This window comes from Pelobates fuscus, chromosome 2 (assembly GCF_036172605.1).
Source record: "Pelobates fuscus isolate aPelFus1 chromosome 2, aPelFus1.pri, whole genome shotgun sequence".
NCBI lineage: Eukaryota > Metazoa > Chordata > Amphibia > Anura > Pelobatidae > Pelobates > Pelobates fuscus.
Window position 1 is genome coordinate 87,415,827 of NC_086318.1, and position 24,408 is coordinate 87,440,234.

At 40.1% G+C, this 24,408-nt stretch overlaps 1 protein-coding gene across 2 annotated transcripts; it reads left to right on the top strand.

Annotated features, from left to right (window-relative positions):
* The first annotated feature begins 418 nt into the window (after positions 1-418).
* Positions 419-20,508, top strand: AMMECR1L (AMMECR1 like). Of its 2 annotated transcripts, none has more exons than XM_063442448.1 (7): positions 419-607; positions 7,603-7,929; positions 10,363-10,473; positions 14,949-15,063; positions 15,457-15,547; positions 18,222-18,318; positions 20,096-20,508. In XM_063442448.1, exons 2-7 carry the CDS (start codon positions 7,616-7,618, stop codon positions 20,205-20,207), a joined length of 840 nt encoding a protein of 279 aa, XP_063298518.1. In that variant the 5' UTR covers positions 419-607; positions 7,603-7,615; the 3' UTR covers positions 20,208-20,508. The 2 variants fall into 2 exon arrangements, with proteins under 2 accessions (XP_063298518.1, XP_063298517.1); XM_063442447.1 differs by having other exon boundaries at positions 419-541.
* The last annotated feature ends 3,900 nt before the right edge of the window (positions 20,509-24,408 follow it).

Below are 24,408 nucleotides of genomic sequence, written 5' to 3' on the forward strand. Positions count from 1 at the left end.
CAAATTGACGCCACAATAGCAGGTTTTATACAAAATAATTATTTTCAATGTTTGGTAATTAAACGTAAGTATTTGTTAAAGTGTTGAGCAGTAGGACAGGCTGTGGCATGGCAATACATGTAATATTTCCAGATCACGCCCCATGATACATGCTATGGAGATATTACGGTAGAGTAGTTGGTGCAATAAGAGGTGAGAGGGACATTTTATTTTCCCTACAAGCCCTGTGTTGGAAAGGAGACCCATAGAAGGAAGCCATTGGTTAGGAAGGAGCACTGTGCAGCCTGCTCCATGATCTGACTGACTAATAATAACTGGATCCTTCCTATTATTAGCCCTGACTCCGCCCCTCGCCTCTCATTGGCCGCTCCCAGGACACGCAACGGCAGGTATGGATCGCGCGCTGCTATTGGTCAGCTCCCTTCTCTGACGTACCCGGCAGCTGCTTTCCGGTTCCGGTTGGGTTCGGCCCGGTTCGGTTCGGCTGCGGATGGCAGAGTCCGGGCTGAGGGCTGGCAAAGACCGGAACCGGGAGGAGAAGGTGAGATGGAATGTTTACATAGCGATATGTACTATAGGGCCCGGTCAACAATGGAACGGTATCCTGGTATGTGGCCCTTACATGTAATATACCCAGGGTCATACATGTACACACAGACTGTCATATAATATGGGGGGTCATACATGTACACACAGACTGTCATATAATATGGGGGGTCATACATGTACACACAGACTGTCATATAATATGGGGGGTCATACATGTACACACAGACTGTCATATAATATGGGGGGTCATACATGTACACACAGACTGTCATATAATATGGGGGGTCATACATGTACACACAGACTGTCATATAATATGAGGGGGTCATACATGTACACACAGACTGTCATATAATATGGGGGGTCATACATGTACACACAGACTGTCATATAATATGGGGGGTCATACATGTACACACAGACTGTCATATAATATGAGGGGGTCATACATGTACACACAGACTGTCATATAATATGGGGGGTCATACATGTACACACAGACTGTCATATAATATGGGGGGTCATACATGTACACACAGACTGTCATATAATATGGGGGGTCATACATGTACACACAGACTGTCATATAATATGGGGGGTCATACATGTACACACAGACTGTCATATAATATGGGGGGTCATACATGTACACACAGACTGTCATATAATATGGGGGGTCATACATGTACACACAGACTGTCATATAATATGGGGGGTCATACATGTACACACAGACTGTCATATAATATGGGGGGTCATACATGTACACACAGACTGTCATATAATATGGGGGGTCATACATGTACACACAGACTGTCATATAATATGGGGGGTCATACATGTACACACAGACTGTCATATAATGGGGGGGTCATACATGTACACACAGACTGTCATATAATATGGGGGGTCATACATGTACACACAGACTGTCATATAATATGGGGGGTCATACATGTACACACAGACTGTCATATAATATGAGGGGGTCATACATGTACACACAGACTCATATAATATGGGGGGGTCATACATGTACACACAGACTGTCATATAATATGGGGGGTCATACATGTACACACAGACTGTCATATAATATGAGGGGGTCATACATGTACACACAGACTGTCATATAATATGGGGGGTCATACATGTACACACAGACTGTCATATAATATGGGGGGTCATACATGTACACACAGACTGTCATATAATATGGGGGGTCATACATGTACACACAGACTGTCATATAATATGGGGGGTCATACATGTACACACGGACTGTCATATAATGGGGGGGTCATACATGTACACACAGACTGTCATATAATATGGGGGGGTCATACATGTACACACAGACTGTCATATAATGGGGGGGTCATACATGTACACACAGACTGTCATATAATATGGGGGGTCATACATGTACACACAGACTGTCATATAATATGGGGGGTCATACATGTACACACAGACTGTCATATAATATGGGGGGTCATACATGTACACACAGACTGTCATATAATATGGGGGGTCATACATGTACACACGGACTGTCATATAATGGGGGGGTCATACATGTACACACAGACTGTCATATAATATGGGGGGGTCATACATGTACACACAGACTGTCATATAATGGGGGGGTCATACATGTACACACAGACTGTCATATAATATGGGGGGTCATACATGTACACACAGACTGTCATATAATATGGGGGGTCATACATGTACACACAGACTGTCATATAATATGGGGGGTCATACATGTACACACAGACTGTCATATAATATGGGGGGTCATACATGTACACACGGACTGTCATATAATGGGGGGGGTCATACATGTACACACAGACTGTCATATAATGGGGGGGTCATACATGTACACACAGACTGTCATATAATGGGGGGGTCATACATGTACACACAGACTGTCATATAATGGGGGGGTCATACATGTACACACAGACTGTCATATAATGGGGGGGTCATACATGTACACACAGACTGTCATATAATATGAGGGGGTCATACATGTACACACAGACTGTCATATAATATGAGGGGGTCATACATGTACACACAGACTGTCATATAATGGGGGGGGTCATACATGTACACACAGACTGTCATATAATGGGGGGGGTCATACATGTACACACAGACTGTCATATAATGGGGGGGGTCATACATGTACACACAGACTGTCATATAATGGGGGGGGTCATACATGTACACACAGACTGTCATATAATGGGGGGGGGTCATACATGTACACACAGACTGTCATATAATGGGGGGGGGTCATACATGTACACACAGACTGTCATATAATGGGGGGGGGTCATACATGTACACACAGACTGTCATATAATGGGGGGGGGTCATACATGTACACACAGACTGTCATATAATGGGGGGGTCATACATGTACACACAGACTGTCATATAATGGGGGGGGGGTCATACATGTACACACAGACTGTCATATAATGGGGGGGGGAGGTCATACATGTACACACAGACTGTCATACATGTACACACAGACTGTCATATTATGGGGGGGGGGTCATACATGTACATGCAGACTGTCATATTATGGGGGAGTCATACATGTACACTCAGACTGTCATACATGTACACTCAGACTGTCATATTATTGGGGGGGGGGTTATACATGTACACTCAGACTGTCATATTATGGGGGGGTCATACATGTACAGACAAACTGTAATATTAAGGGGGGTCATACATGTACAGACACACTGTAATATTAAGGGGGGTCATACATGTACAGACAAACTGTAATATTAAGGGGGGTCATACATGTACAGACACACTGTAATATTAAGGGGGGTCATACATGTACAGACACACTGTAATATTAAGGGGGGTCATACATGTACATACACACTGTTATATTAAGGGGGGTCATACATGTCATGTACACACAGACTAATATTTTAGTGGTGTCATACAGACGGTCATATTAAGGGGGGTCATACATGTACACACACAGTCATATTATGGGGGGTCATACATGTATATACAGACAGTCTTACATGTATGTACAGACTGTCATAATCCAGGGGTCAGATATGTACATAAATACTGTAATATACCGGGGAGGGGGGAGGAGGAGGGAGGGAGGGAGAAAGAGATATATATTCCATGCACACTGTCTTAATACATAAATAAATAAATATATATATATACACATACACACACACACACACACCCTGTCATGCTCATTGCCCAGACACACAGAAGGAATTAATGATAGCAGGCACAGTGCTGTAAATTCTGTCCCTCTGTTTGAATGGCTCCCCATTTTGGCATTGAAAGGGCTAAAGATTAGGATCACATATTCTGTTTTCCCCACACACCGTCTTTGCCTGTAATAAAGGCCGTGACCAGACGAGTTGGACGCATAGGAACAAAGGGGTTGAGGGCCCTGCTTGATGAGCTTACATGCTAGATATGTGTCTCTATCCACATCCTGGATGTCTGAATTATTTTTGTCCTTCAGTTTCTTGTTAAATAAAACCATTGTATAATTGTAAAGCACTGTGGAAGCTGCTGTTACTCTTAGTGAACAAATAAAGTGGAAATCTAATGTTAGAAAAACCCAGGCATTCTAGTTGTTCCTTATAATATATTTAATCTTTTTTCAACAGAATGTGGGGGTTACAGAAGGAAATACAATGGACTGAAGTTTTACTCCAAGCACCATAGCCACTGCATCCTGCTCTAGTGGTTATGATGTCAGGTTTACCCTGGCCTGATTCCCAGTAATATGGCAAACAGTTTTTCAATAATTTACCCCATTATCTTGGTCCTTGCTGGGCTCTGACGATCCTTTCTCTTCAACTAACACGCTTCTGCAGATCTGGATCCAGTTGCCATTGAATGGCACACTATGCAAAAAAAATTCACATAATTGACATTAGCCAACTGCCAGAGATGGCATTCCCTCTCCAGGAGCAGAAGGGTTAAACTCTGTATGTGCAGTGTGTCAGGGCGAAATGCTGCACATACAGACTCTAGGCAATCATCTATATGAAATACATTATAAAAAGAATTAGCACAGGAAGGCCTGTAAACAAGAAGAATCGCTAATGTGAGAAATGGAACTCTATGCTTCATCTCAGGCACATAGCTTTTTGGGGACACTGTGGTTAAAGGACCACTATAGTGCCAGGAAAACAAACTAGTTTTCCTGGCACTATAGTATTAATAGGTCCCCCCCCCCCCACCCTCACGGTCCCCCTCCCACCGGGCTCTAGAATGAGGAAGGGGTTAAACACTTACCTTTCTCCAGCACCGCGCTCCCTCGGCGCTGGGGACTCTCCTCCTCCTTCCGACATCATCGGCTGAATGCGCATGGGCGGCAAGAGCTCAATGCTTTCCTATGGACGGCAGCATCTTCTCACTGTGAAAATCACAGTGAGAAGCGCCTCTAGCGGCTGTCAATGAGACAGCCACTAGAGGCTGGATTAACCCATATGTAAACATAGCAGTTTCTTTGAAACTGCTATGCTTACAGCAGACAGGGTTAACCCTAGATGAACCTGGCACCCAGACCACTTCATTGAGCTGAAGTGGTCTGGGTGCCTATAGTGGTCCTTTAACTCGCTGAATTACAAATTGTTGTGAATTGAAAACCAGATTGCAAAATATAGGCTAAATTAGCCAAATTGTGACTTTATAGGAGCACGAAAACTAAACTAAATGTAAATATTGTCAGAAATTCAAATGTCAAATATTGCAATTATGTTTTTAGTTCACTGCAGTTGAGCGTTCAAGCGATACTACAGTGTTGGGAATACCACTATTCATAAAAAAATGTGTATATAAAAATGTACATACATAATGTTTTCACTTATATTCATTATTATTTGTGCCCTACCATTGCTGCTGGTAGCCTTATCCTTCAGTCATATAGCCATACTACCATGCATATCTTTTTTTTGCAGCTCATCCTCTCTAAACTACAATGTATCAATTTTCCCCAATTTCCCTCCTCCCCATTATCCAAATTCTGCCACTTCCACATTTAACCAACCTTCATTATATTCAATCCATGACTTGGTATTACAGCTTCCAAAATATTCATCCTATTTCACACTACAAAAACTCTGATTTTATGCTCTTATCTCCCAGCTTGACTGCTTACTACCTTATTTACATTTCAGACACCCGACTGACTCCGCTCAAATCTATACAAATGCTGCTCATCTATCATTCCACTACAGCCATTGCATTAAAAAAAACAAAAGTGTCACTATCTACCAGTCTAAACATATAAACTCATATCCTTGATTTAGTAAGCTTTTCACAACTCTCCCGGCTTGTATATATCTTTCTGTCACTATGTTTCAGTCCCTCTAAAAATGTAATACCAAAGGATGAATGAATAGATAAAAACAAAAAACTATTTGTGTAAGTTTACATATTTGAATAAATTTTTTTGTTATGCCACACTTCCCAACATTGGGAGGTATGAATTGAGGATAATGTTTGGTACCTCCAACTCACATATATATAAAATTATATTTCAGTTACCGTATTACCGTTACATTTTAACCATAAAAAAAACCTCCCAAGTCCTACTCCGACTCGATATCCATGGTTTTATCCTATGTTTATGTGCTAGTTAAGGGGTTAACAGGAAGTGGTTTTACAGACTTTAAAATAATTGTGTCAGACCATAAGACATATCTTCTGGGACTGCACAGTAAGCATCATGGGAGGTGTATTCCAAAACATCTGGAGTGCCGAAGGTTGCCTATGCCTGGTGTAGCTGGTTAGCTGAATGACGGACTTATCTATGTTCCTGATGCATGATTATCACTGTTGATATCCCTCGGTCACTTTGTTAACTTTCACTGTCAGCATAAAAGGTCTTAATCCTCTCTCCACAACACTTAGCACTAAGGGTGGGATGATGAACACTGCGGAGCAAATTTCGGCTACTGTACACTTGACTTATGTTGTTATAATTATTCTTGTTTTTTTTTTTTCCCCCTTTTGTTTTCCTTTGTCATATTCATGTAATACCTCATGATTCACGAATCAATGTTACAGTGCATACGACAATTAGTCTAATTGCTTTCCATAGGAGAATGCCACTCTCTGTTTGATGAACATACTCTCATGCTCTAATTCGCATTATATGTAAATTGGTATTGGTACTGCTGAGATGTGAGATTTAAGTGCTTGTCTCCATTGGCAACCTATCATTGTACAGTGTATGCTCTGTTGCTGAAAGCAAAAAAAAAAAAAAAAGTATTGAAAAAAATATATAATTGCGTCAATGATTTTGGAAAATCTTTGTGCTGTACGTTGCCTTTCAAGATTGTTTGTAACATAGGATGTGTTTCATATGAAATTGAAATATAAGCTGTCGGGGCAGAATATTAGCCTTTGTACTGAAATTAAGTTACAATTGTATGCCTATTGACAGTGTTTGGGTTCCAATAACCTTCTAAAATGGTTCCCTAGTGGCAAATTAGCCATTATAATGGCTATAGAATAGTTGTGTGACTTTCTTATAGTAAAATCTAGTAGAAAAAGTTAACACAATATCACACTGACAGTTTACAGAGCACCGGGTGGCTGCTGGGATTGAGTGCGGCCCCTATCACCACTTTTGTTGACAGTGTACCTGGCACAATTTTTATCGAATTTGTTTTCTTCTAGAAGGCATGTGTTGTTTCTCTCAGTGGAAGTTAAACCCATATACTTCTCCTGGTCTGTATTGCAGCTTGTGTTGCACAGATATTTGTAGCTACGTGTCAGTCACTAGCTGTTTTTAATTAAACATTTTCAATGCAGATGAGGCACACCTAATTTAAAGCCAACCCACAGAAATTTCAGATCCAACCACAACCAGACAGAGGAGGAACTTATCCAGAATTTTTGAGGTTGGAGGGAACTTGTATTATTGCTCCTCTATGACATATTCTTTCTTATTGCATATGCATTATAAGTTTCATGCATCCAGTTTCTTATCCTCTCTAACATGCAGGTTGTCATTCACAGGGTGTCTCACAGTATGGGGAAGAGACGCTGTGTGTCGGCTGCAGAGAACAAGCCATCTTCAGGGTGCTGTGGAGTGAAGAAACCAAAGCTGTGTCCTTCACCTGCAAGCAGTGTTCCGCCCTCCGTCCAACATAACTGCCAACCTCCAGAGGACAAGACGGTGGGGCCAGGCGCCCTCACCCCACTCTCCCGGCCCAACGGGTCCACAAGTGGCAGGGAACAGTTGGTGGTGACAGCTGAAATGGGCTGCTACTGCTTTGATGTCCTCTACTGTCACCTGCATGGCTTCCCACAGCCACGCCTGCCACGTTTCACCAATGACCCCTAGTAAGTTTAAAAGGAACAGTCTAATCTATATGTATATTTTGTATTAAAGGACCGCTATAGGCACCCGGACCACTTCAGCTCAATGAAGTGGTCTGGGTGCCAGGTCCCCCTAGTTTTAACCCTGCAGCTGAAAACATAGAGGCCTCTTCTGCGATTCTCAGTGTGAAAATCGCATTGAACTCATGCTGGGTGTCCATAGGATAGCATTGAGTAATGCTTTCCTATGGGCGAGTTGAATGCGCGCGTGTGCCTCTGGCCGCGCATGCGCATTCAGCGCCACTCGAAAGCTGATATCGGCAGGGGGAGGAGAGGGCACCAGCGCTCCTCCCCCTGCCGATGTCAGCTCTCAAGTGGAGCTGAATGCGCATGCACGGCCAGAGGCAAACACGCGCATTCAGTCCCATAGGAAAGCATTACTCAATTTTAACCCCTTCAGCCCAGCAGGGGGTAGGGGGGACCTAATAACCTTATAGTGCCAGGAAAACGAGTTTGTTTTCCTGGCACTATAGTGTTCCTTTAAGTGCTCTGTGATCCATTTTTAGTTCATATTTAGAGTTCTTTATGCGTGCTTAGAATTTGAAGCCTTAGCTAGGCTGGAGGATCCATGCTTACAATGGCTATATTTTTACTTGCTAATGGCAAGAGAAGAGTTTACATTTAAAAAAAAAAAAAAAGACATAAAACAAACTTGTAATCCAGCACCGGTACAGTACCACCTCTGCTGCCAAATTTGTCTTCTGAGAGATCATCAAACATGAGCTCTGTCTAATCTGGTGCTTCTAATAGAGAAGCATTGAGGATGTCTGGCATATGTGCGGCAAGCTGCTTTCTGCGTCCTCATACAGTGCATGCTGATGCTGAACCTATAGACCTTCAATAATTAAACCTTTAACCTTCAATAATTAAAGGATCTGATGGAGAACGTGGCTCTAGAGATGTCTGACAACCACTAGAGGCATGATTTCAGCATAATGTAAACAATGGTGTTTCTCAGAAACAGAAATGTTTACACCTTTAGACCAAAGGGAATAATCTATGCACCAGAACCATTACATTAACAGGGTTATTTACTAAAGAATTTCATTTTTTTTGCCCAAGTAGCTTAAAGCATAGCTGTGTTAGAGAATTTTTCTGGCATATTTTGGCCTTTTAAAGGGACACTATAGTGTTAGGAGTACATAGCTGTATTCTTCACACTAAAGTGCTTCTCTGTCCCCACCCATGTAGCACTGAAAGGGTTAATTAACCCTTACTTTCACTGACCTTATTCCAACGCAGAAGTCCCTCCTCCGACATCCGCGCAGAGGGGAAACCTAATGCGCATGTGTGGTGAGCATTCTTCTTTACTTCATTTCTGACCTATGGATCTGTGGAACCATGGTTTCCAAATAGCACAATTCCAAAAAGGTCAAATTCAAACTTCTATTATTAAACAACCACTCCACACACACAAAGCACTTGCGCACTGTCTAACAACCAAGGAGGTTACTTCCTGCTTTTGTTAGCAGTTGCATGCACGGAGGGGGAGCTTTAGAGGCTTATCAGTGAGAAGCCTCTGGTGGGCTATTTTCCTGTGAAGATACTGCATAAGTCTTCTAGGGGAAAATGGGATGGCTTGCAAAGGCTTCATAATAAGTGCAGCTTTTGCAAGCTCTTTTAAGATACAAAAACGTGAATATTTGAAGCAAAAATGTTTGCATTCATTCATTGGAGTTATATCTACTAAATGGTGATTTCTACTTTATTTTCTAATAAATACATACATCACTGCCATTATATTCTTTTAGTGGCAGAGTCAAGCAGAACTACATCTGCAGGTTGTTTATAATTTACAGTTCGAAATCTTATGTATTGCCATTTATTTATGTTTATTACATTAACACTCCTTGCACCATAACCAATACTGCTTGTTGTAGTTGTTATGTTGCAAGTAGTATTCTGGGGCCTTGCCCCTGTTTTTGCAAAAAAACAAACAAACACATTTTTAAGCAGATAGACAAAGATAAGGGCTCACTCAGAACCCAAAGCTGATCCAACCATTCCCATTTTGATAATGGGGAAGTTTCACTTTACATTATCCATACATAGCCATTAATCATTGAAAGCCCATCTATGTGCAGTAATCCTGTAGTGATAACCCTTTAAAGTAAAGCATTGTCACTTTGTAAACACTGCGATGTCTACACTAAAAGGTTAAGTACACTTTTATTGGAGCTGTCTTCCTGACAGCCACTAGAGGTGCTTTTGCCTCCATAACCGAGTAAACTTCGCTTTTCAATCAAATGTTGCCAGTAGCAGCATTTGATTGGAGGAGTGCGTTTTGAAGCACGTGCTTTATCGGGGAGCAGGACAAACAGAATCTTGTTACTGACATGCATACGATTGTCTGTAGTTTTATGTTTATTCCTAATATCCTTCTGTGTTTTGCTTCAGTCCTCTGTTTGTCACATGGAAGGCTGGACGTGACAAACGTCTCCGTGGCTGTATTGGGACATTCTCCGCAATGAATCTCCACTCAGGACTCAGGGAATACACCTTAACCAGGTACTGATGGCGCAGAATTAATGAGTACGCATTGTCACAGTAAGCACAGGTAGCAAATGTACAGCCATCCTTTGTATGTGTGTACACATACTATTCCCAGGTATAGACCATTGTAAACACTTTGCATGATTCCCATTATACGGAGAAAGCCGGCAAATTCACTGTGTGCCTATCTACATGTATTTTTCCAAATTAACTAATGGATATGATATTAGTGTACACATCTACTACCGATCAGGAAATATTGCATACTTGCACATTCCAGATATATTAAGAATAGACACATATGGGATTTACAGTGAATTGGCATGGTAAGTGCATAATTAAGGACAACTTAAGTTAGTGAATATCTGTTTATTTTTACATACACTGGGTTATTCACTGGAGTTAGAGTTCAAAGTAAATTTAAAGTTTAAAGTCACATTGGCTAAACCGGTAACTTTCTCCTGTTTGGCTGCCTTAAATTTAAATTTGAATTCTCACTTTGGTTAATAACCCTTTCAGAATTCTTCACATAGATAATTAAAATGCAGAATGAACACCATTAATTGATCATGTGAAAGTGTAGTCATAACATTAATATTTGTTCAAGAGAAATGTAACACACAGTCGTTGACTGATCATTTACAACCTATTACTGAAAGCACTCCTGCTTACAAGATTTCTAAACTTTCCTCGGATGAGAATGTATGCATGTTCTAGTAATGTGACACATTGCTTTCCGTTACAATACAAATGTCGCTTGGAAGATTTGATCTTGGCAGCATTATCTGAGTTTGTTTTCAGTGCACTCATCATTTCACGTTTGCTAATAATTACAATTTCTAATTTTTGTGTAGGACTATTTTTTGCTTGATTTAAAGGCACCAGAAGTAAAAAAAAAAAATGCTCCAAATCCAAGTTGCCAGTACATTTTCTTAGAATTTCAGTCATAGGATGCCTCAACAAAGTGCAAATTTCTAGAAATTAACCTGAATTGTCTGTGAGACTTCAGTGTGTCTCTTAACCCCTCTTGTACCAGCAAAATATGTACATTACCATAACCTTCAGCTATCCTAGCTAATGATGTGTGCTTCTCACATAACATCCATGACTTTGCCAAGCATAAAATATCGCTGTATCAATAACATGCAGAATCCGATTTTATTGCATGAGCAATTCTATGTTGTGGAGGTTGTGCAAAATGTCAGAGGAACAGAACTGTTTTGTTTTGTTTTTTTCCATAGGTAAACCATTGAGCACAAAATGCTAGACATAACATATTATATCTTTTACCGCTTCACTACCGATTGAAAAAATATTAGCATACAATTTATTTGAAGGGATGCACAGCTAGCTTATAAACATATCATAACATGGGATTATTGTGTATAGATTACATTGTATATTTACCCAACTTTTTTTTGTCAAACTCTGTTTTATTGAGGCAAAAGATAATTCAATACAGAATATAAAGCAGGGAGTTTTAGCATATGAGTCACATGATACACATGATATAATGTAGGTAACATCGATGCCTAAATCGTTCTTGTTTTATAAAAAAAAAAAAATATTGTGGTATTCTAAATTACTGTGGACCATTTCACACAGGGTCTGAAATGTTAGTATGAAAGCAAAAATGGGGTTAATACAGTATAAGTGACAAATATAGATACAAATCTAGATACATAAAAATGGTCAATACTTATAAGTGTTTGCAAGGACCTATAAGGCAATACTAGCAGTACAGCTTTCTAAAAATGGCAACCGAATGTAAAAATGTCTGCATCTGAAACATAATACCCACATAAAGTAAATATACTTACATTTTATATTTGGAGAAAAAAATAAATTAAAAAGTTATTTAAAACGGCTATAGCAATAGTCATCAATCTGTGGACTGCTAATGTCTTCAGTGAAATGGTAGAGTCCATTCACTACTCACCCCTCCCTGACAATAGGAATGATATGACCCGTTGAAACTTCTTATACTGTTTGAAAGCAGGGGATTGTCTACCAATTTCAGCAAATTTACAGGCATCATCATTGACTAATGGCTTCTGGCAAATAAAATAATTCCTCTACAAGCTGGTAATCATTTCTAACGTATAAATGAGGGAGAGGGAGACTTTGTGGACTAGATTTCATACTGCAAATTACATGACATTAAAAACATTTATGCTCGATTTGGATATTGGATAGGGTTAGCTGATGGAGCCCAAGTCTACTATGCAAAAATACGTTGATTTAAAGGGAACTGTCACTTCCTATTAATTTTTAATATTGGATTTACTGTTCTTCAATATTGAACAAATGTGTATTTGTGAGGTATGACAAATGTTTTAATGTAGAACTGTACTCTGCAACTGGGTGCTTGCATTTTGGCTCCCTGACCGTCATCATTAGACTTGTGCATGGTGGAAAAATTAGATTAACTTGGATTAAAAATAAATTGTTTTGGATGGATAATTATTCGAGCCTTTGGCGTTGCGGTTTGTTCAGATGAAATTCGTCCATGCAGCAATTTGGATTAACAAAAATGGTGTGAAAGTGCTCCTATTAGTGTACTTCAAAATATATACATAATATAAATATTTAATATTCATTATATATTGGAAGTTTTTTTTCCCTTCCAATATGTGAGAATAAGTGATCCATAGAGGGAGCAGTAAAATAGCATAAGTTGTATATGTGATTTTTATACCACTCTATCTAAATATCTATCTTTATTAAGTATATCAATTTATTTCATTTTTGTTTTGTTTTTTAAACAGCTTTCCCTTTCCTCACCTCTATTGGTCAATTGTCATTTGATCTGTGACTTAAATTGACATGTAGAGGCTGTACCCGTCCCTAACCATCAAATTTTTTTTTATGTTTCCCAAACATCATAGCTGGTTCATTACTCATATTGTTTATTTATGATTTATAAATTAACCTATTCCGAGTTATGGAATTCAGACGAATTGTTGATTGCCCAAAGTTCAGACAAATCGCAATTTGTTTGAAACCAAATGCACTAGTCTTGTCGTCATTATAAGTTTTATCCTTGCATCTGGCAGTCAGTATAGGGAAAGCATGCAGAAAAAGAGTAAATAAAGCAATGTTTCTATTTATTTTTCCTCTTATGCAATATGTTGCCTGGTTGTACCTGGACTGAACTGGACTGCGATGTAATTTGCTAAATCTTTAATTAAAAGAGAAAATGGAACATCACATGAAAAAGGTTAACAAGAAAGTTATGTGATTTTCTGTGTTTTAATTATTTTGATATTCTGTGCAATAAATATTTCCGTAGTTCATTTGCATTATATTTGCATATCCAAACCTTTTCCCAGCACTGACAGCTCATGTCCAGTATATCTTCTCAAATGTTAGTCAGTACTGATAGTTTGCACAGAGTGAATGTAAACAAATGTTCCATTATTGCGTGTTGACGACAGATGCCAAAGCTACACAGAATTCACATTAGCCAGCCCAGAACTCTCTTTCTGGGCTGATTAATGACGCTGCCTAGATGTATTTAGACCTCCGGAAACAAAGACCTTTAACTCTGTGTGTGCCACATTTCAAACTCTGCAAATACAGACTTCAAGCACCATGGCAGAACCTCTTTAACCCCTTAAGGACACATGACATGTGTGACATGTCATGATTCCCTTTTATTTCAGAAGTTTGGTCCTTAAGGGGTTAATGAATGTCTGAGCATTAATGCCTTATTATGGAATTTTTGTATAGATGCTGGAGTTGCCCTCGTTGTGTAAGAGCCTTTTGTACTTCCATCCACTACTTTATTGACCCTTTCTAAACACTGCAATAATGTTTAATGGGGTACTGTGACAGCCAGAGACAAATATTTTTGTCACATGCAGTGAACATCGTTCCACAATCTTTATCCCAATATTGATATATCACATACTGTAACCATCTGCAATGCGTAACCCTAACTCACTTTTGCAAACGTTGATAGCTCACAGATATAGAGAACACTCCTCGTAATGTATAGTTGAACCCTGGTTGCATTGATAGAAACACATAGTGTATATCTTAATCTCTTGAAATTACTGTATAGATTATACATTGTGCACATTTTAAGTGCATGTACACATATTACATGATGAGATAAAATGCAATAAGTCTAGATAATAGCATATGCACTGCACACACAAATCTAGATGAAATATACTGAATATCTTCAATTATAGACAAATCTCTGCATACAGATAACCATGGCTCCTTAAATGTCACTGTTGGCACCTAACTCTTTGTTGTTATTTTTTATTTTTTAACATATTTTAATAGATATCTATGGTTGGTTCTAAAGGAAATTAGACTGTCTCTTAAAATTGTGTTTCTGGTTCCAAAACGTTGTGTAAATTTGTGCAACCCTATACATTGTGAATGGTCTGTAATAAGTATATAGAGTGAGCTGTCATGAAATATCTACAAAGATAGCATATGTATAAGTAATGAACCTGTTAGCTGTCACCCTGCAGTGCCCTTAAGGACAGCCGCTTCCCTCCGCTCACCCGTGAGGAGCTGCCCAAGCTGTCTTGCTCTGTCTCTCTGCTCACTAACTTTGAGGACGTGGGTGACTTCCTAGACTGGGAGGTGAGCAGTTGCATGTGACTTAAATATTCTAAAATCGTGCAGAGCCGTCTACTGGCTAGCTTGTCACAAGCTGCTATTTTCATGCCTGCCATTTGAAGGACGATTTTGTGGAGAAATCTGAGCTGTTGAATGAGTGAGGAGGAATCTGCATCATTTATTTTGATATAACATATCATTAGTTGAGAAGTATTTCTGTTTAGAACATTTGTGCTCGCTATGTGGCATTTATTGCTCATTAAAAATAGGTAAATTATAGTGAAAAGGTTTGCTTTTGTTTTTTTGTTCAGTAGAAAACATTTAAAAAAAATAAAATCTGAATATGACTGAAATGTTTTTAAAAATGTAACTTTTTTAAAGAGTAATGTCTTGTATTCTACTAATCTCCTTTTGCAGGTTGGAGTCCATGGGATCAGAATTGAGTTTCTTAACGAGAAAGGGGTGAAACGCACAGCGACCTACCTGCCAGAAGTAGCCAAGGAGCAAGGTGTGTTTCTGATATATGTCCCTACTTCCTACTGTCAGCTGTCTACTTCTCTGGCCAGTACTGATAATATGCCACTGGATAAAAAGCAGAATATAAGCTGCCATCAGAAAGTGGACAGCAATATATTCATATATAATCTGTTCCAATACTAATTAGACTCTGCAGATTTCTGGATAACGTTGATGCATGTTATAACTTTTGGTAAAATTAAATTACCTGGATTAATATACATACTCAGAGAAATTCAGTCTTTGGAAGAGGAGAAAAAACATGCATCTCAGTCTATTCCTCCCCCAGTTCATTAACATCCAAGATTTGAATCTCACTATCTCTGCCCCATTATTATTATTGCCATTTATATAGCACCAACAGATTCCGTAGCGCTTTACAATATTTTGAGAGGGGGGATTTAACTATAAATAGGACAATTACAAGAAAACTTACAGGAACAATAGGTTGAAGAGGACCCTGCTCAAACAAGCTTACAGTCTATAGGAGGTGGGGTATAAAACACAATAAGACAGGAAAAATACATCAAAATAGGTTGGAGTGAAGCAGAGCTGGAGAAGAGAGTAGAGTGCTGCCCTTTAGGAGAGAGCAAGAGACAGGTATGTGAGGTAGAGGTTACTCTGTGAGCCCATAAGCTTTCCTAAAGAGATGGGTTTTAAGGCACTTCTTAAACGATTGAAGACTGGGAGGAGTCTGATGGGGGTAGGCAGGCTGTTCCAAAAGAAGGGAGCCGACCGCTAGAAGTCCTGCAAATGTGAGTTGGCCGTACAGGTGCGAGCAGCGGTCAGGAGGGTAGAGAGGAGGGAATGAGGAGGGGCATACCTATGGATCTGTGAAGAGATATAAGAAGGGCTAGAATTGTTCAGTACTTTATATGTATGGGTTAGCACTTTGAATTGACTCCTATAGGATACAGGAAGCCAATGTAAAAACTGACAGAGGGGTGAGGTGTGAGAGGACCGACTAGAGAGGAAAATCAGTCTGGCGGCAGCATTCATTACAGACTGTAACGGGGCAATACAGCTTTTGGGAAGACCAATCAGGAGATGGTTACAATAATCCATGCGGGAAATTACTAGAGCATGGACAAGCTCCTTGGATGCATCTTTTGTAAGAAAGGGGCGGATGATTTTAAGTTGGAATTAAGTAGGAATTGGCAACAAACTGGATGTGAGGCTCAAAGGTGAGGCCAGAGTCAAGTATGACGCCAAGACAGCGTGCTTGCAAGGATGGACTTATGTGGATACCACTGACTTGAAGGGAGAGCGAGAGAGGAGGATCAGTATTAGGAGGAGGAAAGACAAGGAGTTCAGTTTTAGAGAGATTGAGTTTCAGAAAGCAGGAGGACAGTCAGAGATGGAAGAAAGCAGTGACACGTTGCAGGAGGGCAGGGGAGAGGTCCGGGGAGGAGTGATATATTTGGGTGTCATCAGCGTACAGGTGGTAGTGGAATCCAAAAGAGTCAATACGTTTTTCAAGAAAGGCAGTATAAAGAGAAAATAGAAAGGGACCAAGGACAGAGCCTTGGGGAACTCCACCCGAGACAGGATGAAGGGAGGAGATCCTTGGAAAAGGAGTCACTGAATGAGCATGGGAGAGATAAGCGGAAAACCATGAGAGGACAGAGTCACAGAGACCGAGCGTTTGAAGAGCTTGAAGGAGGGGAGAGCATGATCAACGGTGTCAAAGGCAGCAGAGACGTCTTGAAGAATTAATATGGCGTAGTGGCCTTTGAATTTAGCTGCGATTAGGTCATTAGTAACTCTGTAGAGTGGAGAGGGCAGAAGCCAGACTGAAGAGGGTCAAGGAGAGAGTTGGAATTGAGGAAGCAAGACACATGGGTAAAGACAAGTTTTTCCAGAAGCTTTGAGGAAAAAGGGAGCAGGGATATGGGACGATAGTTAGATGGGGAGGATGGGTCAAGATATGTTTTTTTCAGCATAGGTACTACAGTGGCCCCATGAATCTCTGCTCTAAAGTAGCTCAATGAGCCTTGGCACTGGAAAAAGCTAAGTAAATCATTTGTTTTATTACTTTTTATGTCAAAAATGGGTGGAGCCTTAATACAACAAGGGACATGGGTTTTGTATTCCTAAGGCTATAGTGTTCCTTGAAGGTAATAGAAAAATTATATGTTTATTATATACACTTTCGCTGCTATCCCAACATACTGAGGCTTAATTAAATTTTTCAGCACTATGTCACGCAACCTTACCAGGCCTTGGCCTCATCTCAAAGAGAGATACATGCTACTAATTCAGAATTTTGGGAAGCTCTACCGATCATCACAATATTGCGTTACCTATTGCAATTTCTGGGGCCTCTCAGACATAACTCAACATAGTATCATTTTACAATGTGTACCTAAAAGTTTTACTTTACTTATTTGTTTCATCAATGTTCTATGTACTCTGTTATCCGTTATGCTGGTCGAGATATAGTACCCATGTATCCAATACGCAACAACTTCAAACCTGGGACATTCTTGGGAGATGTAAATTTCCCTCTGACCACACATTGTTATTTTCTTATTGTTTTGTACACTGTGCTTTTATAAAAACCCTGATAAATAAATAATAATAAAAAAGATGTGTTCTAGAACGGAAAGTGCAAAGCAAACCTCATTCATTTACTCTGTACTAATTGAAGTGTGTTTTCCCCTCAGACTGGGATCAGATACAGACCATAGACTCTCTGCTCAGGAAAGGTGGCTTTAAGGCTCCCATTACCAACGAATTTAGAAAAAGCATCAAACTCACAAGGTGAGTTTAACTCATTTTCCTTTACACCTTGTCTGAATTTTTTTTAACTAAAAATTGCTATTCTTCTAAACAGTCTGATATATTTCTATTAGAAAGCAGCACTTTTATAAATCAGTTAAGTAACACCTCACTAGGATGTTTTCTACCTCCTTACGATAGCTCCCCTGAGCTAATGAATGTGGCAGGTGTGCACTGTTAGAGCTTACCCGAGTCATAGTAAGCCTGTGGGTGCATTTGCCTCTGCACTTGCGACCACAGAGAAGACTCTGACTGGCCACTTTCCCACCACAGACTAAAACTCTGTGCTGGGAAAAAGGGGAGGGCTTGTAAATGATCCAGGCATAAGAACTGCAGCTTTTGCAAGCTCATTTTATATATATATATACCCCCAATGCCAACATACGTAACTAAATGCCTGCATGGTTTTCATTGGAGGTATATCTACTAAATAGTGATTCCATCTATTTATTTTTGAAAATTCTTGTGAGGAGTGTTCCTTTAAACTGGAGTTTACTGAGATTTGTAAAATATTGGTATCAGTTTGTCTGTCAATAGTCCAGTTCTTTCTCTTAATTAACAAGTAAATTCATCATTGGAGTTTTGTATAAAATAATTAAATTAGGTGCTGGGTGTAAGATGTATACAACTCCTGATGGTTTTATTAAGCTTTGACTATTTTAAGCTCCTCAATTTCAGACTATATTTTGGAATTATTTAGATTATTAGATCCGCACAGTTGTAATCTGTTATTTTTGACCATGAAGAAAATGTTATTTGCTAACTCTTACAAACACATCAATAAACTGATTTGCATTACTACTCTAATATGTATAGCAAACATTTGGCTCCGCTCTCACCCAAACTATGATTTTATGGGGGCTTTTGGCAATGGAAAAAATCACTGCCATTCTTCAACACAAATACCCACATATCATTAATTTTAAAGAATCTAAGCTGCACTCTTTCCTTCTCTTTTTTTGGCCTCATTTTCACGCTATGAGCTATGCACACACGCTGCATACTTCCGATCAGGAAGAGTTTTATGAAAATTTGAGGCATAGCACCAGGGGGCTCTTCATACCACAAACGCTGTAGCCTACTCTAGTGGTTGTGGTGCTTAGAGTATCTTATGAAATAGGCCCAAGATAATAAGATGACATTTTTTGTTCCTTCTCTCTTCATTAGATCTGCAACCGTTTCCTAGCATGAAAGAACCATAGAGTGCTAGCCTTATCTAAGTTACAGCACTCTAAAATAAAAATATTTTGGAGAATTATCAGTATATTATTTAACCCTTTAAGGACACATGACATGTATGACATGTCATGATTCCCTTTTATTCCAGAAGTTTGGTCCTTAAGCGGTTAATCAGCGTATAATAGTGCAGACCTTCTATAACTGAACATGTGATTATACTTTATCTTAATTGGTTCACCCTATCCTGGTTGTATGTTTTTAAAATGACTACAGTATATAGTTCTTGCTCACGATGGTAGGGTTTGTTAATATGTGCTAGTTTTCAATTACCGGCTTGGTCTTTGGTCGGAGAGGTGTCCATTCTTACCAAACAGGACTCAAAGATGACCACATTGAACAAGGGTGAAAATAGGTATTTACATATTTATTTATGTATATTGGTTGCTTATATGTATTGCTTATATGTATGCATTACACATAAATTCATGTGATATTTTATTTTCAATAACACAAAATGATGACCATTTTACTGTAAGATTTGATCTACAGTGTAATAACTTGTGATGTCTTTTTGGCCTAGGTATCGCAGTGAGAAGGTGACAATCAGTTACACAGAATACATGGCCTCCCGCCAACCCGCACAGCAGAACGGCACTGTGCATGCACCGCCTCTTTATACTCATTACTCCTGACACAGCGCTGCCCCCGCCGCAGCCCTGTCCCCCGCTCGCCGGCAATGCCTGTGACCTCCTGACATCCGACTCCTCCTCCACTCCCTCCTCCTGGTCCAGTTACCTGTACTACTGCGCCATCTTATGAGCTTCACTGGAGAGGGGGGAGCAGTGCCCAGAGACTCGCAGAACACACAGCCTTACCTCACCCCACGCTCTCCATGGGACTCTGAGTGGGAGGGAGAGCTAAGATGGGTATTGTGGCCTCATCCAACTCCACCATTGCAAGGGGTCATTCACCCTTAAAAAAAAAAAAAAAAAAAAAAAAAAAAAAAAAGCACTTATCGGTTTTTACATTCTGAACTCCTAATTATTATTATTATAATATTCTTTTTTTATATACGTATATATATATATATATACATATATATATTTTATTTTATCCTTTTTTTTTTTTTTTTTTTTAAAGCTCAAGAACCTGCTCTCTCACAGCACCTAATTTTGCCTTGACAGGGGCAATAAAAGCTTACGCTGTTATTGCAACAGGAACATTTAAGCTGCCCAGGTCCTGTGTTGTACATTTAAGGTAGCTATTACACACTCTGAGAGCGTTTTTTTTTTAAATGAAAGAGTGTATACTTTTTCTGTACGAAAGGTTAGGGCAGATGTTTGGTATTGGAGTTTGGGCAGATGTTTCTGTGTGGTATTGGAGTTAATTGAATAATCTCCCCGTGTTCCTTCCTGTTTCTTTTCTGTTTCAGGGTTACTCATTTACCTCTGCAAATTGTGGGACTAAGGTGGCAAATCAACAACTGGGTTCATCATTCACCTTATGCTCCTGTAGTTTTCCAAAATGCCCTAACAATATGCATTTTTGGGTGTTGGCAGTATTAACAAAATTGACGTGTATTTTTATTTTACCCTCAAATGTCTGGGTATACAGCTTCTAGTCTAACCTGAAACACAGGATTTTGACATAGGAGGTACTAGAAGCACATAAACCACAAGGAAACCATTGTCCATTTAATGAGATCTTTGTACTCTGATTGGCACAGTTAAAGCTCAGTGATTATTCTCCTTTCCCATATAATCCCACATGTATAACATAAATCATATGTCATATTGTATAATATGACCAAGCCTGTTGGCATACTGGAGAGGCAGCTCAAGGGAAGAGTGTAACCATGTGTGGCAGAGACAGGAGAGCGGATTGTTTTTGCACGTGAAATGTCGGACTTCCCTAATGTCAGCTCTGTCTTCATCCTTTTGTTACCCGAGGGGTCAGTAACAGGAACGTTGCTGACCCCACTGGCGGTAGAAGGGTAAGGATTCCCCAAGCGCAACCCCCTTCCTCTAAGGAATCACAAAGATTGTTTTTCCTTCCATGCTGCTGAAAATAAATTGAAATTGATTGAATCCAGGATCAGAGCTGTGTCTTTGAAGTATTACTTATGAGATCAAATGATTGCAATGAAGAGATCACACTCTATGTAGTTCTAAATCTACAGTGAAGGCAACATGTCTTTCCATTCATTAAAGCCGCAATAACACTAATGTGCATGCCCGGGGCTTTCACGAGTAACAAAATAAAAAATGTCTTCATATGCACTGGATGGACTAGTAATACTTTTAAGGAATTCTAAAGTAAAGTAAGGATTGTACTAACTGGTGACAATTTAGCAAACTGTTATAAGTCTGTGCTGGACATACCAGCTATACATTTGGAATGTCAGGGTAGTTCTAAATAGGTATGGAATGTCACTCTAAAGCAGCTCAGTCTAGAGACTCCGCCATTTCTGAGAAAAACATTCTTGTAACTGGAACAAGTTTTTGTTCCCCCTTTTGTATATATTTTTTACTGATATTCTGTAAGGTAGGGGTAGTCAACCTTTTTCACTGGAGGGCTGCATTTATCCAAGTAAATAAAAATAGTGGTAACACAAAAAGGAGACAGTTTCTTAATTCTGATCGTTCCTCAGTTTAGTAGATATCCATCTAATTTGTTTTCCTTATGTGCTTAAAGATCAAAATTAAGAAGAGATGTTTTTCTCCCCATACCCCTACTTTTTCTCATGTTTTAATGTCTTACCTCTTCTCTTCATGTCACCTGTGATTTTTGAATATATACAATTTTTCCATTTCATAATGGACCAAACTGTTCCTTTTAGACCACTAAAATATCACCCACAGAGCCATAAAAACACACAGTCACATAGACAGGCATACAGCCAGTCATACACACACTCATATAGACACAGAAGACAGCTTAAAGGGACACTCTAGTCACCAGAACTGATGAGTATAGTATGTCCCTGCAGGCATTTTCATGTAAACACTGTCTTGTCAGAGAAAAGGCAGTGTTTACATTATTGCCTAGGGACACCTCCAGTGGCAGTCACTCAGACGGCCACTAGAGGTGCTATCTAGGACCATCCCTGATGTTCAGCTTGTCCACGCTCTGCTTGAGGCGCCGAATTTTCCCTATAAAAAGCATTGATTCAATGCATATCTATAGGAAGATTCTGATTGGTGCAGCATGATATTTTGCTGCGCTTGCGTGATAGCCTCCCAATGCTTTCCTATGGGAAACCATTGGATTGGCTGAGATCACCAAGTTTGATCATCTCAGCAAAGGAGGACGCAGTGCGTGCAAGGCCAGCAACAACCGGGCCCGTGCGGCACTGGAAAAAGGTGAGTAAGATCATCTTTTTAACAGGAGGTAAGGTGGGGTGGGGTACTAACCACCTACTTAGAGCTATAGTGTCAGGAATACAAATTTGTATTCCTGACAACATAGTGTTCTTTTAATAAAACGTTGTGCTGTGCTTTAGTGTAATCTTTTAATTTAGGCGTGCTGCCAAGCACCATGACCATTTCAGTGATTTGAAGTGGTCATGGTGGTAGGAGTGTTTATGTACAATGCTTCTGCTTGTATCACTGCACATACAGTGTAATTAGCGCTTTTTGCATCCCTGGCACACATAACTTAAGCAGTCCATTTGGGTTGTGGAAAGGTACATGGGATTCCAGGTAAGTAAAACTTTATTTCTTTTTTTACTTAAGAAGGGAAGGATCTAAAATATGATGTCCAATAAGCCAGACACATACAATAGGGCATTATCCTTTAACCCCTTAAGGACCAAACTTCTGGAATAAAAGGGAATCATGACATGTCACACATGTCATGTGTCCTTAAGGGGTTAAAACAGACTACAAGAAATGGGTTGGAGTAACCCTTTAAGAAGGCAGGCCCTTCACTCACTTGCTGCATGGGTCTCATCTGGTTGTGCAAGGAGCCATGTGGAGCAACTTGCTCTTTTCTACACACCGTTCCTTCGCGGCTGTTCTTTAGTGCTTTTATTACTACACTTTGAGCCACCTGGATTTGTGTGTAGAACTCAGGGACAGATGGTGGGCTAGTTTATTGCAGGGTTTGGGCCTAGGTTGCCAACCCCTGGTTTAATTGGACAATGACAGGGTTTGGTGTGATAATATAGAACTGAGATCTAAAATAGCATTGATTCTGAACATCTTGGACCGTCCCTTTTGTCTCACAAGCACAGAAAAGCCCGCCCTCAGGAAAAGAGCTAGTCTCTTTGTTTTCGTTGGCTCATGAGAGCCCGCCAAAACTCGCCAGTGCCCCAGAAGTGCCCACGCCAATCTCAGGGATCCTCGCCTCAGTCCCTCGACTAGTCTCCGTTCGCGAGGTCCTGGTATGAGACCCAGGCAAGGGAAGTGTCTCCTTTCTGGTTACGAATGCTCCCCCTGGATGGCGTTCGTCTGTACGAATGATGGCCACCCAGGGGAGCACTCATTAATTACTTCCCTTGCGGGTTGCACCCCTATGTTGAGGGTGTGAGCATTCTGAATAATTGGTGTGAACGTTCTAATGGGGCACCGGGAGGGCCCTCGTTCGGGATGTGAACGAGTCAGGAAACAATCCACGAATGCTCCCCCTGGTGATATTCGTCTATACGAATGGCGGCCACCCAGGAGAGCACTCATTAATTGTTTCCCTTGCGTTTTTAACACTTCTGTTGCAAGGTGATTGGGAGGTGTGAACATTCTATACTAACATTCTAAATGAGGTATTTTGGTGGTCCCCGTTTAGGAAAAGATTCTAAGTGGGAAAAGATAAGTATGGTGTGACAGTGCTGCATTAAAGGACCACTATAGTGCCAGGAAAATATACTCGTTTTCCTGGCTTCTTAGGGTCCTTGGG